Here is a 16007-nt window from a genome sequence, read left to right as displayed (position 1 = left end):
ATGCAGTAGTCGAAGTAAGAAGTAAGGAATGGAAATTGGATTGGAGAGTATAACATAAGGAAGGAATATTTTAATCATTATAATAAGTAATATATAATTAATGCATGTGTGGATTGAAGGCAAAAGGAATAGAGTATAATTTGGCTCAACAGGATGGAATGTTGGTGCCATCTCTTAAGATTTAAAAGGCACGAGAGAGAAGGAAATCTTTTAGAGAGACATGTCAAGATTCTGTAAGTTTATCTCTTTGGAAATGTCTAAAATGTCTAAATGTCTAAAAAATAATGAACTGTGTCAAAAATCTTGATTTACCGTAACTGTTTTGTGCATTTGATTTTCTTTCTTTTCTTAGATTTCTATGGGAAGCCACTGCCTCCCCTGGCTGTGCCACAGCGACCTAACAGTGATTCTCATGATGTGATCTCATAAACAAGACGTATGGAGGAGTTCTCTTAATATCAGCAAGGTGAACTGGGAAATTCTTCTTTCTCAGAAGAAGAAACATCTTGTAAATTGATGACTGGGGCAAGATAACCGTAACAATTTTAGTGAGAAGATTAATACTCAAGGACCTGACTTGATAATTACTTATTTGTGTTTTTCATGGTTAAAAAAATAAAAGAAGCACAATGACCAGTACATGAAATCAGCATTTGGACCAAATTAGCAAGATTTACTGTTGACTCTGGTTTATACATCCCCACTCATGAGCATACTTCTGAAGGAAAACTTTACAAAAAGAGCCAATGGACTCAGCACTTTCTTTACTATTTGTTCAATAGCCTATATTTCTAGATATTAAATAGTTTTTGTAAGATACATGCACATAGAAGGGGGACTTCTAGGAATTTATAACCAAAATTTTAAAACTATTTTTATATTTTTTTAAATCTTTAAAAATTTTAATTACTATGATATTGATTATACACCTTTTTTATAGATGATTTGTTTAAATTATGTCTGGAAAATAGAGTTGATTTACTTTCAGACATGAACTATACAAACAGGATATATTTATATGGCTTGAGGTATGTTTTGTAATAGCATTGTTCTTTAAGTGTACATCGTAATTTGACCTAATTTAAAAATAATATATTTTTGAAGTAGTAGATTCTCAGATCTTTATTCTAACAATTATATGATTTGAAAACAGTACTCAATGAGACTGGAAATACCTTTTGTACCTAAATGTTTTTGAAATTAATCAAAATACATTCTGTGAGATACTATTAAAAGTCTCAGTAAAGTCCTATTTTAAAGGTTAGACACTTTCAGAGATCAGGGTGCTCCCTATACTCCCTTGTTCCATCAGAAGCTGCAGTGACTCTTTTAGGTGATTCTAATTCTTTCATGCCTTGAAATTAAACTATGAAATTAAAGGCAGAAAGACTGGAAAACCTACTGCAGGTCCAGAGACTTCTGTTTTACAACTGGGAAACAGCTTGTGTACTAAAGTAATGAGAATAAAAATGTTGGCCCAAAATTACTTTTATAAATAAATAATTCCAAAATAATTTCTTAATTTAAAATGATAGCACTTCTCTTGCACTTAAGAATGGCATCCATAAGATTCTGTATTTGGCATTTAGACTAACTTCTAGATGTATATTTTTAATAATAGATTCATAATGTTACATTTAATTGAAAACAAACCTTTATATCCAGTGAAAATAGTATAAACAATGATTTTTATACCATCTTGTTAAGATTGCTGCTTTTGGTAACTTGTACTGACACAACAGACATATACTAGTATCTGATAACATTAAGTACATTTTATGTCATTTAATATAATTATTTACTTTAAAAATTTTACTTCAGAACATCAGATTTTATTCACATTTTTTAACTCACTGAACTTTAATAATCAGGTCACTTGTACTCTAGTCAGCATTGTATATATTCTTGGAGTTTGTACATGGGACTTACCAACCACACTGAGTGAGGTAAAAGCATTTGATTTCAGATCTAAAAATTTGAGAGGTGACTGAAATGTGATGAAAAGCAATACGAAAAGACAATGTAAACTTTGAAAAGGATTTTAGAGGGAAAATTGCATAGCTTTTTGTAACATTTACTTAGTTTTAAAACTAAACTCATACTTTTGCTATCTTTTTAATATTTATCTCGTTTGGGAGTATACATGTTTTTGAAATTTGTGTTTTCTATCTGTGTTTACTATAGTGTAGCTGCTGGCTTCATTTAATAAAAATAAATGATTTTGAAATTAAATATAATATAGAATTCACGTTTTATATAGCTCTCTCAAAAAATTAATTTTTATTCCTTAAGCATTTAAAAAACATTTTAAAAAATGTTTTGTAAATCCAGGTGTATTTTAACAATTAAATGCCTATTTTGTTATATGTTATACTTTTATTCTTAATTCTGAATTTTGACATTTTCACACAATAAAAATAATTTATATCAATATTCTGTTTCTCTTTTCAATTGGTAGATTTAAATGATTTCCTTTGGGTAATAAAATAGGTAAAGATTTTAAAATATGATTATTGAAAAACAGTTTAAATCAGTAGATTAAAATAATGCATTTTTTCATACTTTACACACAAAACTTTTTTCTCTCTGCAAGTTTTTATGTATGTGGGAAAGAATTTGTGATTTTAAATGCAGCTACAAATAGCATTTCACCATATGATGTTAGAGGATTTGATGTCTGTCTTGTGTTAAAGCTATTGGTCAACAGATACGTTTTTATTTATTTAAAAGATGCTCTTATGTGCCTTTATGTGTAAAATGCATATTTTGTAGTATACATGATATTGTATGTAACTGACTTTAAATATAAAACTATGCATAGAAACAACACTAGAAAGAAATGTAGTTTGGCTTACTTTTGTAGTGAGGGAGGCAAATGTATAATATTGTATAAATTATTTAAGTACTATGTTTTCTGCAAGTTTAAAATTAAGTGCTTTTATGAATGCCAGATGAAGACTAGAATTCCCTTAATATGTAAAACCTGTGAACAGCCTGGAGCAGTTCACCTACACAATACAACTAAAGAAATCAAATGCTTCTAGGTAGTAAAAGCTATTCACAAGCTAAATTGTTTATACATATAAAGCTGTAGCTTATAAACTTTATCATCCTTGGCTTTACTTAGTAAATTTTTTTGCTAAGTGGAATATGCTTTGCAACTGAGGTTCTGCTAATAATGGTTTATTAATTTATCAGGAAATAAATTCCAACTGATCCAAAGAACAAATTCAAATATTTTAAAATTTTCAATTAAGCATGGCATAGGTTATCAAAATAGCAATAATCCTTTATCTTTACAGAAACAGAATAATAGATACCTGTTTTTTGAGGGGGAAAAAAAAGAAAGCCAGAAATGAACTTCCTTTAATGAAAGAGATCAGCTTATAATTAAATGGAAAATAGGAAAAAAGTTCATTTGCTTGTTGAGGGCTTAAGTTGTAAATTCCTTCTGTGTGCGGATGAGGAAATCATTTACAACCTAGGTAAGTGGATCAGTGGTTTCCAAGTTTTTATTATAATATCTTCTATCAGAAAACATTTTTAATATACATTGATGTTTATGTTATTGTATTAGTTTGCTAGGGTAGCCATAACAAAGTATCACAGACAAGTTGCTTAAACAACAGAAATTTATTTTCTCAGTTCTGGGGCCTGGTAGTCTGAGAGCAAGTTGGTGGGTTTGCTTTCTCCTGAGGCCCCTCCTTGCCTGATAGATAGACACTGTCTTGTGTCCCCACATGGCCTTTTTTCTCCACTGCCCACCCACCCTTACTGTCTCTGTGTGTTCGATTTTCCTCTTTTTATGACTTCTTATAACTTAACTTTTTAAAGGCCCATCTCCAAATATAGTCACATTCTGAGGTACTGGGGGTTAAGGCATCAACGTGAATTTTGGGGGGACAAATTTCAGCCCATAACAGTTAACATACTTGTTCTACTGCACTATGTACATTTTAAATACACTTCCCTAAAAAAAGAAATTTTAAAAGACTACATAAAGCTTAATAAAAATAAAAGTCATTATATTTACTTCCTAGACACAGTGGATTGTCTGCTGGAGTTTGTACAGACCACATTGGAGCCCTGAATTTTAGTAAAATGAGAATCTCACCTGATGTTTAAGCCTAAGATTGCCTATAACTATGCTGTGTCCTGTAGCATTGATCACAAGTTTCCTGTTGTGTTTTCCTGTTGTGTTTTTCTGCCATATATTTTAAGGGGCTCAGGGCTCTCTCGATGTCATATTGTTTTACTACAAAGCCTGTCCTTACCTTTTTGACAACATAAACCTCTATATGAACATGAAGGGTTTTGACACGTTTTATATAAATATGAAAATTCATAAAACATAGTTGAGGAGTTACTCCATAAATTACTCTGAAATACTTCTTAAGATCAACTGACCTTACAATAAAATTGCTTAGGTATGTAAAAATTTGTTTCCTGCCTAGAGGTATGTCCTTATTAAGCTGCTTGGTTCTTTAACACTAACATTAAAAAAAGCACAAAAAACAAACTAATGTGATTTATGTTACTTGTGTCAGCTGAATGTCTTTTATGTCTGCAGTGGTTTAATTCAAGTTTGCTGCTAACAGTTTTTATTCCTAAAACTCAATGTAGAATTGTTTGTTCTTTGGTAGCTATTTGGGGTGTGGATGGGGAGTAAAATCCATTAACATTCTCATGATACACATATATTGATTCTAGATAGATTAAGAGGTTAAACATAAAAGATCAAACTATGAAAAGGTAAGGGGAGAAACAGAAGTGGCTTCACTCGGGGAAAAAATGTATAAGCCTGAAAGCAGTGGAATCAATAAACTCAATTTACAATGCACAAAAAAGAAATTTAAAATAACTTCACACTTAAAGTCAAATGGTTATAAGAAAAATTGAGAAAGTGTTTTAACATCTGACATGGTGGGGTGGGGGGAGGGGGGAGGGATAGCATTGGGAGATATACCTAATGCGAGATGACGAGTTGGTGGGTGCAGCGCACCAGCATGGCACATGTATACATATGTAACTTACCTGCACATTGCGCACATGTACCATAAAACCTAAAGTATAATAATAATAATAATAATAATAATAATAAAAGAAAAAAAAAAGAAAAAGCAAACAAATTTTTAAAAATAAAAATAAAAAGAATGGGAAAAAAAAAAATCTGACATGGTTATCTCAAATATAAATAAAATGATACTAAGACACCTATAGATAAGTAGACATGAGCAGTAATCTAAAAAAGAAATAACTAAGATTTGAAAACCTACCCAAACTAAGGGCATAATTAATTAGGCATTATAAGGAGATTATTAGAGATTCAGACAAAATTCATAAGCAAAGTTGTTTATTTAAAATCAGAAAATATAAAGATGCTGAGTCCCAAAAATCTGATAAAATTAATATGACCTCTTTCCAAGTATAACACATTGCCTTTCTCTAACAGAAATAAACTATGATTCTTACTACAGTCTTAAAATTCTTTTTTTATGAGTGTAACTTTTTATTAAGATAGAATTATTTTTATTAAAGAAATATATGAAAATGGTTAAGTAAAATCAAATGGCTCCAAAAGTCTTACAATGAAAACAGCAGTCCTGCCACTTGTTCTTTCCAGAGGAAAGCACTTTTCATTCTCTTAGTTTTTCCTTCTGGTAGTTACCTCCATGGGTTTTAAAAAATTATTATTTTTTTAGTTTTTCAAGTGAATGCATATATTAATACCTGTAATATTTAAAAGCCTCTTCAGTTTACAATGCATCCTAACAGTCCCCTGCCCCATCCCTCCTAATTCTCCGGAACAATGACTTCTAACTCTTCTAGCAATGTTCCATTTTTTTCCTCACATAACTACTTAGTCATTTCTTGATTATGTTATACATTATATAGTGATTTCTTGATATGACATATGAAGATTTAGCTCTTACACCATCACTATCTTCACTTTTCTTCCCATATTGTCCCAAAGTACTTACCAGATTTAGGGATTAAGCAGTCACCACATCATTATGACTATGTACATATTGCCCATTGTTGAGAAAAACAGCGTATGATGCTCTTACTTCCTATCCTGTACTTCTTCCTGCCCTAGAATTAATGATTGCCTAACCAACCCTTCCCCCTTGTTTTTTTTTTTTACTTTTGCTTTATCTTCAATGCACTTCTTTCCAAATGCCCCAAATCTGGCAATAACCTATTATTTTTAAGAGAAGGGATCTCACTATGGTGGCCAGGCTGCTCTGAACTCTTGGGCTCAAGCCATCCTTTTGCTTAGCCTCCTGAGCAGCTGGGATTACAAGCATGGGCCATCCCACCCAGCTAACCTATTAGTATTTTTACTGTTTCTTTTTAAAGCTAGCTCCATAGCTGGAATATTACCTGTGTTGGATACTATTTGCTAGATCCACGTCATTCTCTGGTTTGTGTACTCCTTCATTTTGCTGGAGTATTTTCTCCGATAGCTTCCCAAGAAAGGGTACATGTAACCCCTGAGTCTTTGCTTGTCTAAAAATGTATTATTTTACCTTCACCCTTGATTATTTGGCTGAATATAGATTTATCAGTTGAAAATAACTTTATAGAATTCTGAAGGCATGGTTCCATTGTTTTCAGATTCTTTTTTGAGACAGGGTCTCTTCTGTCACCCAGGCAGGAGTGCAGTGGCAAAATCACGACTCACTGCAGCCTTGAACTCATGGGCTCAATTGATCCCTCCATCTCAGCCCCCCGAGTAGATGAGACTACAGGTGTGTGCCACAATGCCCAGCCAATTTTTGTATCTTTTGTAGAGACGGGGCTCCACCATGTTGCCCAAGCTGGTCTCAAGTGATCCACCCACCTCAGCCCCCTAAAGTGCTGGGACCACAGGCATGAGCCACCATGCTTGGCCAGTTTTTCTTTTAATTCTCTCTCTACTTCTTTCATTTCTCAAAGGCATCTCAAACTCAGTGGGCCCAAAACCAAAGTCAAACTCCATCAAAATATCCTGCTACTTCCAACTTTAAAATATATCTTAAATCACAACTTCTTACTACATGCAATCCTTTGGTTCAAATTACCATCATCCCTCACTTGAACTTACAATTGGTTTTCCTGCTTCTGTACTTTTTTAAATTATAAAATATTTCAAATAAACCATGTGTGGCTTTATACTTTTTCCTAAAAGAATGAAGATCTGCCAAGTGCAGTGGCTGATGCCTGTAATCCCAGCAACCCTGAAGGCCGAGGCAGGAGGATTACCTGAGGTCAGGAGTTCGAGACTAGCCTGACCAACATGGAATGTCCCCACCAAAAATACAAAATTAGCCTGGCGTGGTGGCACGCGCCTGTAGTCCCAGCCACCCAGGATCCTGAGGCAGGAGAATCGCTTGAACCTGGGAAGGCGGAAGTTGCCGTGAGCCAAGGTTGTTCCATTGCACTCCGCCTGGGCAACAAGAGTGAAATTCTGTCTTAAAAAGAAAAAAAAAAAGTATGAAGAGTTTACATACTTAAACATGGAATTGCTTTAAGTGTTTGGCATTCACTGTTCCCGTACATTCCAGCAGCTTCTTTCAGCAAACACCTGGAACTTGCTATTGAGTAGCTGGAGTACGTTCTGCCCACACACAGGACAGGGAGCTGACAACCAAGGAGTGGGGGTTAAATACTCTAGCTTTCTCCCCTCCGTTTCCCTGTATCTCAGCAGTATGGAGCTCGTTACCAATGAGAACCTCCTCCCTGACTTTGAACTGGTTTTTACCTTCTCAGTTCCATTTCTCCATACGTCGATTGATGACTTCAGGTATGACCTAGCAAATAAACTGCTTTCACTTAAATTTCAGTCTTGGAATCTGCTTTGGGTTCCCCAATCTAAGACAGAAATATATTCATTTTCCCATCACTGGACTTCCAGGTTGTTTTCAGTTTTTCACTGTTACAAAAAAGGCTGCAACATTTGTCTACAAACTTCTGGATATACACGTACGAAGCTTTTGGTATTTCCCACTAGTGAAACTGCTCAGCTGAAGGGTATGTGCATCTTCATCTTTAATAAATACTACCAATATTAGAAAAGCCCGACAATGTCAAGGACTGGCAAGAGTGCCACATGTGATGGGTGTAGAATGGCAGCTCACTGTAGCAGGTGCTGGGGACTCAGTCGGGGTCTTGGAGAGAGTTATAGCAAGAATGTTTCATAAATGGTATCTGATATAGCCAAGATTAGTGAGGAATAAAAACACGTTGCTTAGAAATAATTATCCATAGATCTGAAGTCAACAAAAGTCTCTTTTCTAACGTAAAAATGCATACTTTTCTCAGAGGGAGGGGGAACAACTTAAACCAGAAAACACCTTCATATTAATCATTCTTCTCATATACTTCAAATTTGTACTTAATGCCTTTCTCCTCCTGGACATCAGAGAGAACACCTGGGTATTCTGGCAGAAGTTTATATTTCTCCAAATCAATTTCTGAAAAAAACGTGTCACTTTCAAAGTCCTGCATGATCCTTGTCACAAATAGTTTAAGATGGCCTAGGTGATTCATGGCTTCCTTATAAACAGAACTGCCACCAACTATCCAAATCATGTCTACTTTATTTGCTAATTCTGGTCGTTCAGTAAGTTTTAAGGCATCATCCAAACTTCTGGCAAGAAAATGAGCTCCTTGTGGAGGTTCCTTGAGTTCTCTGCTGAGAACTAAATTAATTCTATCCTTTAAAGGTCGATTCTTCTCAGGAATGGAGAACCAGGTCTTCCGACCCATAATCACCAGATTCTGTTTACCCTCTACTGAAGAAGTTGTGGTCATTCTCTGGAAATACCTGAATTCATTCCTGAGCGGCGGCCAGGGCAGATCCCCGTTCTTGCCGATGCCCATGTTTTGGGACACAGCGACGATGCAGTTTAGCAAACGAACCATGACAGCAGCGGTTAGCACCTCCGAGCTTGCTGGCTACACCAGGAAGCCAGGCAAAGAATGCCGCGAAATTCCCTTCTTCAAATTATTTTACGTGCCTACATTGCAAATACAATACCACTGTATTAATTAATTGCAACATTCTGGAATGAACATAGAAAAATAAATTATATAAAATATATAAATATATAAATTTATAAAATATAAATTTATAAAATTATAAAAAATACAGAGGCTGAAAGGCTAGACCGACTTTTCCACAAACATTAAACAGACGGCATCCAAGAGATGGCATCATTTCATTCCTGAATATCATACTGTCTTTTGTACCAAATCTAAATTCTAGTAAGATGCATTTTTTAGGTAACTTGGAAACTTGTTTAAATAAATAAATATATTAAGCTTCAAATCAGATTGGGGGAAAGACATGTTTTTACATGAATATAAGACTTGTACCTGTGGCATGTACGTATCAATAATATGAGCATCAAGGAACAACTCAGAATGATTATTAAACATCAGGGACCATATCAAACCGATTTTTTCTAATTGCTGATTGTTGCTACATATGATAGTTACTGAAGCATGACACCAAAAGAGCAAATAAACTTCTATTCGTGTCAAAATAGGTGTAATAAACATCTTCCTTGGAAAACCATTAAACATTGCTCCTTGTAAAGGTGAATTGGGGAGGCTAGAGTGGAGGGTCCTTTTGGTCTTCACGCATTTGGTATCAACGCGATAAAAATCACAATGATCACAATAGTAAAAATAATAGCAGCAGTTAACATTTGGGCATTTACTGTTTCCTAATCACTGTTGTAACCACTTTACATGCGTACTTCAGTTTAATCATTTAACACTCTCCATTAAAAGAAGGAGAGATTATCCCCATGGGCCAGGTCTGGGGAAGAGCATGACTTAATTTCTTTTTTACTATATTCCACCCTTTTATCCTTGGGAACTCAATGTCTAGGATAACAGGGGTCATTAGATTTGGTAGATTAAGTGAGTAGCTTCGCTTTGCGAATATTTTAAAGCAGTCATCATACAACATAACCCCAAAACTCATTTTTTATTGAGCCCCATGCATATACAGACTGTTTAGCACAATATGCGACTTTTTATTTATTTGAGACAAAGCCTCGCTCTGTTGCCCACGCTGCAGTGCAGTGGCGCGATCACGGGTCACTGCAACCTCAAACTTCTGCCCAAGCAATCCTCCCACCTCAGCATCCGCAGAAGCTGGGGCCACACAGGCGCGCAGATGTGTGACTTTCTAAGGTCCGGCCGCCCAAAGCTACGCCGACCAATCCAAGTAGCGAAAGTCGCTTTAGCCCTGGCCCGCTACCTCCGCGTCCTGGGAAGTACCAGCCTTTACCAGCTACCGGAAGTAACTGCGCGCGAAATCTCCCGCGGGAGCTGAGCCTCTTCGACGAGAATTCTATAGCGCGAGCAAATCAGTATCTCGCGAGAAATTGAAGAGGAAACGTGAGAATGAAAGTGGATGCCCGCGAATCCCGGAAGTCAGACAGTTCTTTCAGTTCCTTGGAGGCTTTTTGATGCCGATTCGCGTACACCTGTTGTTTGAAAGCTCTCAGCGGGACAATGCTGACCTGGGTGAGACCTGGGGCCCGGCTGGGTACCTCTATCTGAATGAGACGCTTCTGGACGCGGCCGAGGTGGCGAGGGAGGGTGCTGGGATGGGGGAACATCACCTTTGTTCGTCCCCTCGCGAGATCAGCGTTTCTTTGGCTTTATTGTCCAGCCCTGAAATAATGCTGAGTGCAGTAATGCTGAGTCCCTTCCTTCCAGCTCTCAGACTTGTAGTACCCACTCCCTCCAGCTCTTGGAGGGCTGAGATTTGTTTTCTGTGTCACAGCGGTATCCCGGGAGCTTAGAACAGTGTCTGTTACATAGTAGGCATTGAATACACTTTTCTTGGATGAATAAATGAAACAATTGCAAGGAAGTTCCACGATGAAATTGGAGTGACTTTTTCCCCCTAAATTAACTTTTCACTTTAAAATAACGAAGAGTTGCAAAGATAGTACAGAGTTCTCAAATACCTTTCACCAAGTTTCCTTGATGTCAGCATCCACGGTGACTTTTTAGTTTTGTTTAGATACAAGTTCTTGATCTGTCACCCAAGCTGGAATGCAGCTGCTCCATCATAGCTCACTGTAACCTTGAACTCCTGTGTTCAAGCGATCCTCCAGCCTCAGCCTCCCTAGTAGCTAGGACTACAGGAGCAGGCCACCACGCCTGGCTAATTTTTTTTTTTTTTTTTTTTTTTTACTTTTTGTAGAGACAGGTCCTTGATATATTTCCCAGTCTGGTCTTGAACTGGGAAATGATCCTCTTGCCTCGTCCCTGCAAAACATGAGCCAGCTGGAGTACAGTGGCGCGATCTCGGCCCACTGCAACCTCCACCTCCTGAGTTGAAGCGATTCTCCCACCTCAGCCCCCTGAGTAGGTGGGGTTACAGGAGCACACCACCACTCCCGGCTAATTTTTGTATTTTTAGTAGAGACGGGTTTCCCATGTTGGCCAACCTGGTCTTGAACTCCTGACCTCATGTGATCCTCCCGCCTCTGCCTCCCACAGTGCTGGGATTACAGGTGTGAGCCACCCGTCTAGCCCCTACAGTGACTTTTTAAAATTAATTTTGTTCCTTTTGACAGTTTCTTCATCCCCAGTAGATTCTATTTTAACCTTTGCTTCACATTTGGAAAATAATTATTTGGAAAAACCTTGCTTTTTCATAACTAGGTAATGTAGTACAGTTTTGGTACATGTAAGGTATTGCTTCCATTTCAAGAACTAGTAATTATTCAAAAAAAGTGTTCTTGTCTTGAAAAAAGACCTTGCTAATGTTGACATTCAGTAAATTTGTAATGTCACTGTGTGTCAGCAACTTTTTCTTATCATCATAGCTGAAAGCAAAATCAGAGGGGAAGCTTGCGAAACAGATTTGCAAAGTTGTGTTGGATCATTTTGAAAAACAGTATTCCAAAGAACTCGGAGATGCCTGGAATACAGTAAGGTTAGTATAATTCATCTCGATGCTTAATGATGGAACAGACAAAGTACAATATGTAGTCCTCCTTTTTGTGGGAGGGATGCTATGAGGATAAAAGGCAAAGGAATCTAAATCTGGTTGCCCTTTCCTACTGAAGCTATAGAAAGGAACAACTAAGAAGAAATAGAATGAATCATAGCATGTTGGAAAGGGGAAAGAAAACTTTGTAGGGATGGTAAGCACAAATTGTTATGCCTTTGCTTTGAGCAATTGCTTTTATCCTTGAAATAGGAATGTCCACTTGTTTGATAAAATTAATTATACTGTAAAAGAAAAACCATAAAATTTGGAATATTTGACTGGTTTCTGAAATTTAGAAGATAATACAACAAATCTTTAAAGCCAGCACTGCTTTATCTCAGCCAAAGGTACACTTTATTCGGTAATCATATTTCTTTCCTATGTCGATGGGCTGGGTATGTTTTGAAGACGTGCATATACACACAAAATTATTTAAATATACTATAAAAATAAATAAGGCATGTTTAATGCATGCAAGTGGGAGAAATGTGATTTGTCGTGTTTGGTAATGTATGGGTTACTGTATGGGTTACTGTTAATGTATGGGTTACTGTATGGGTTACTGTTAATGTATGGGTTACTGTATGGGTTCTTGACATTGAGTGCTTCATACACTATATAATGCTTTCTGGAATACAGAGCAAGACAGTCTTCATGTCAAGTTTACATGCCGTCTAGTTAGTGTTAATGGGAGAAGTGAGGAGATGGGTGTGGTTACAACTATATAAACTAATTTGTAAATACTGTGATCCAAGTATCTAACATAGCCTGAGGGTGCCAGCAAAGGCCTGAAGGGAAGCTGGGTCTTGGTGACTTAGAGGAGTTACTTTGACCAAAAGAACTAGACCTCCTAGGTTGAGGGAAGAAGGTGCACTGTTCATGAAGTTAGGGCAAAAGCCCACTACATGTTGCATGAGGAAAAAAAGTTGCATGGCTACAGATATTATCTGGAACTTGGTCCAAACTAATTTTTCAGATGGTTGGCTTGTCCATTTTTTTCTTGGATCAACTCTTAAGCATTTCTCCTTTACAAAGGGCAGTTCTAAGCATTTTCTAAAACAAATTAAGTTTTGGCTAATAAAGATCACAAAGTCTGAGGTGATTCTGAGATAATTTTAGGACAATTAAGCTGTTATAGAAATTGGTAAATGCTGTAATATTCAAACCGTTTATCTTCGTGGGTTTTATTTCAAAAGTAGATTTTCAAATGGGTATTTTCTGTCACAGAGATGAAAAACTGAATAATAAAGTATGTAATAAATTTATGAGGTTTTCAGTATACAAAGGTACTCAAATAGAGTATCCAAATAACCAAACACTTATTGCATGTTTACTATATGCCAGACAATACTGACTTACATGATCCTCAGAACAAACCCGTTAAGAGTTTAAGTAACTTGCCCAAGTTCACTCAGCTAATAAGTGGCAGAGCTGAGGCTTGTGCCTGGGTTGTCTGACTCAATAACTCCCACAGCTCATCCTTGTTATATACTGTCTCATATCTGGGATGTGATTTAAAAAAAAAAAAAAAAAAAAGATTTCAAGAGGCATTTTTTTTCTGTAGACTTTGTAGCAGTCTAGCTACTCATATCCTATAATGACTTATTTTTCTACTTAGTGTACTCAGAAAGTCATATACTATTATTTGACCCTGAGCAAAATGAGCAATGAACCTCAAATCCGTTTAATTAGCTGTGCCTTCTGCTTCATTTACCTTATTGTTGGGTTTTCGTGGTAATTTAAGTTTTGCATAAACACACACTAAATTTGCCATAGGCAAAATAAAGGCTTCTCAGCTTAGGATGTAGTCTGAGCATGGAAGATGGTATGGGGAAATAAGAACAGAATGAAATATTTTGTTTTTTAACTGCTTGTTTGCAAGACATAATGTACTTGTAGAGTCTACTTCCAGGGAAAGTTAAGTGCTCTTTTTTTTGGCCTATTTAGAAAGTAATTTATTCAATATTTTTAGTTTCCGGTAGTAGTGAGGAAGATTTAGTATTTCGTTTTGATCTTTTCGTTTTTTAGCAACTTCAGTTACTTGGCAAACTCAAAAGTGTATTATTATTTTTCCCTTTCAAACCTATGTTGCCTTTGCTACCTGCATATTTTATCTCAACTAAGTATATCACCATCAGTCTGATTTCCTCCTTTCTTCTCTATACCTTCACTAGCTTTGTAGTAAAAAATCAACCTTATATAAAAATAGGTCTGGCAACTGCCCTCAGCTCCTGGGAGGTGATCTCTAAGCCCTTAGAATGTCCTTCCTGATAAGTGTGTCTTTGTTTACACTTATCAGTGTTGAGGTCACACCTGATAATCTAACGATGTGATTTATGTTGAGGCCTGGGGACCACAGGTGTCAACTCAGCATCCAGAAAGGCTTGTGACTAAAAGCTGTATGGACAGTCAATCATATGTACGTGACCAAGCACCAATAAAAAGTGGATACCAAGGCTTTGGTGAGTGTCCCTGGTTGGCAGTACTCTTGTGCATACTGTCATACATTACTGCCAGCAAAAGTTGTCCTCGTTGATGATTCCGTTGGAGAGGACAATTGGAAGTGTCATGCTTTGAATTGTTGTGAATTCTGCACTATGAGTCTCTTCCTGTGATTGTTTTTAATCTGTATGCTTTCGTTATAATAAACTGTGACTATAACTGTGATTATAACAGCTTTCAGTGAGTTCGGTTGTGTCCCAGTGAATAATCAAACCTGAGAGTCATCCTTGGAATCCCTGAACTTGTAGTTGGTGTCAGAAGTGAGAGTTGTCTTTGAGACTCAACTACCCTGCCCCCTTTTAATTTGGATCTTTTTAAAAAAATTCTCTACTGCTGCCATTCACTTAGACCTTCCCAATCTCTTATCTGGCATATTGCAACAGCCATGTTTAGTACTTACCTGTTTGCTTATTTTAGCAACCGCTTTTATGACACTATGTACCAGTCAATGTTGTAATCACTTTATGAATAATAACAATCCTATGTACAACCCTCTGAAATAGTTATTATTTCCATTTATAGATAGGAAAGCTGAGGCACACAGAGGTTAAGTAACTTGCCCAAGTATACATATCTCACACTTTGAAGAGCCTTGAGAGTTTGTTTTACCCACTCTGTCATGCTGTTTCTCAGTGCTACCAAATTCCATTGTGTCACACCTTGAGTACAAACCTTTGCTCCCCAGAAGTCTGCAGTATTATGTTTGGACTAAAGATCTTGTCTTTCTGGGCAGGCTCCTTCATGCCTTTGGGACTGGCTATGCTGTTCTTCTGCTAGGAATGCCTTTTTCTCTTCTCCCTCTGTGCAGTAGTGTGGGTTCAAATCCCACTTCTGCATCTTGTAGTATATGACTTAGGTGAGTTAATATCTCTGTGCTCCATTGTCCTCGTCTGTGAAATGGGGAAAAAATAGTATCTATTTCATATAATCACTTGGGAAGATAAAATGAATTTGTGTATATACAATGTGAATGGAATGTTGTTTGACGTCTAGTAAGGACTTCATATGCATTAGCATTATTTTTGTTACTATGATTAACCACTTCATCAAGCCTTCTGTATGTCCCTTGGCAAAATTAGTTTTGCCCTTCGTGTATCCATTGCGTTTTGTTGATAGAGCTATTGTGATTCTTTCAAGGTTTTATTGTCATAATTTACTAACTTGCTTATCTTTTTCCTGACAAGGGAGGGTTTTGAAGAACCAATACCTTGAGACTTGGGCAAGTCTTCTGCTTATTCCCAGTTTTGTCAGTATTTATGTACTAGGCATTGTGCTAAGCACTGAGAATACAAAAATGGACTGTATATATCCTGCCCTCAAATACATGTATGATTAATTGGATAATTAATGGATACTTAAATGTATGATTAATATAAGGGTTAATTAGAAATCTTGATTAACTGTGGAAATTTTACACGTACTCTATAGAAAGCAAAACAAACAGAATGTATAAGTCTGAACTGTCTGCAACATCTTTTTTTTTGGACACTCTCCTCAC

At 36.5% G+C, this 16007-nt stretch overlaps 4 protein-coding genes across 16 annotated transcripts in view; 2 read left to right on the top strand and 2 right to left on the bottom strand.

The window, feature by feature from the left end:
* Positions 1-2431, top strand: part of ARL13B (ADP ribosylation factor like GTPase 13B) — a 72687-nt gene extending 70256 nt beyond the window's left edge. For all 10 annotated transcript variants that reach the window (XM_054551240.2, XM_024244624.3, XM_054551242.2 and 7 more), the window contains one exon: positions 353-2431. In XM_054551240.2, coding sequence (XP_054407215.1) covers positions 353-429 — 77 coding nt within the window. In that variant the 3' untranslated portion in view covers positions 430-2431. The remainder of the gene's footprint in view (positions 1-352) is intronic.
* Positions 1-16007, bottom strand: part of STX19 (syntaxin 19) — a 104197-nt gene that overhangs the window by 35932 nt on the left and 52258 nt on the right. The window lies entirely within an intron of this gene.
* On the bottom strand, positions 5337-10319 carry DHFR2 (dihydrofolate reductase 2). The gene is made up of 2 exons (XM_002813392.5): positions 10133-10319; positions 5337-9002 (listed from the first exon to the last, which is right to left on the bottom strand). The coding sequence occupies exon 2, from the start codon at positions 8905-8907 to the stop codon at positions 8344-8346; it is 564 nt and encodes a 187-aa protein (XP_002813438.1). The 5' UTR covers positions 8908-9002; positions 10133-10319; the 3' UTR covers positions 5337-8343.
* Positions 10390-16007, top strand: part of NSUN3 (NOP2/Sun RNA methyltransferase 3) — a 65177-nt gene continuing 59559 nt past the window's right edge. Inside the window, exons 1-2 of the mRNA XM_002813390.6 lie at positions 10390-10524; positions 11841-11950. Of these exons, the coding sequence (XP_002813436.1) occupies positions 10513-10524; positions 11841-11950 (122 nt within the window). The 5' untranslated portion in view covers positions 10390-10512. The remainder of the gene's footprint in view (positions 10525-11840; positions 11951-16007) is intronic.

The sequence above is a fragment of the Pongo abelii genome, chromosome 2 (assembly GCF_028885655.2).
Source record: "Pongo abelii isolate AG06213 chromosome 2, NHGRI_mPonAbe1-v2.0_pri, whole genome shotgun sequence".
Taxonomy (NCBI): Eukaryota; Metazoa; Chordata; class Mammalia; order Primates; family Hominidae; genus Pongo; species Pongo abelii.
This window is presented reverse-complemented; position numbering and strand designations above follow the sequence as displayed.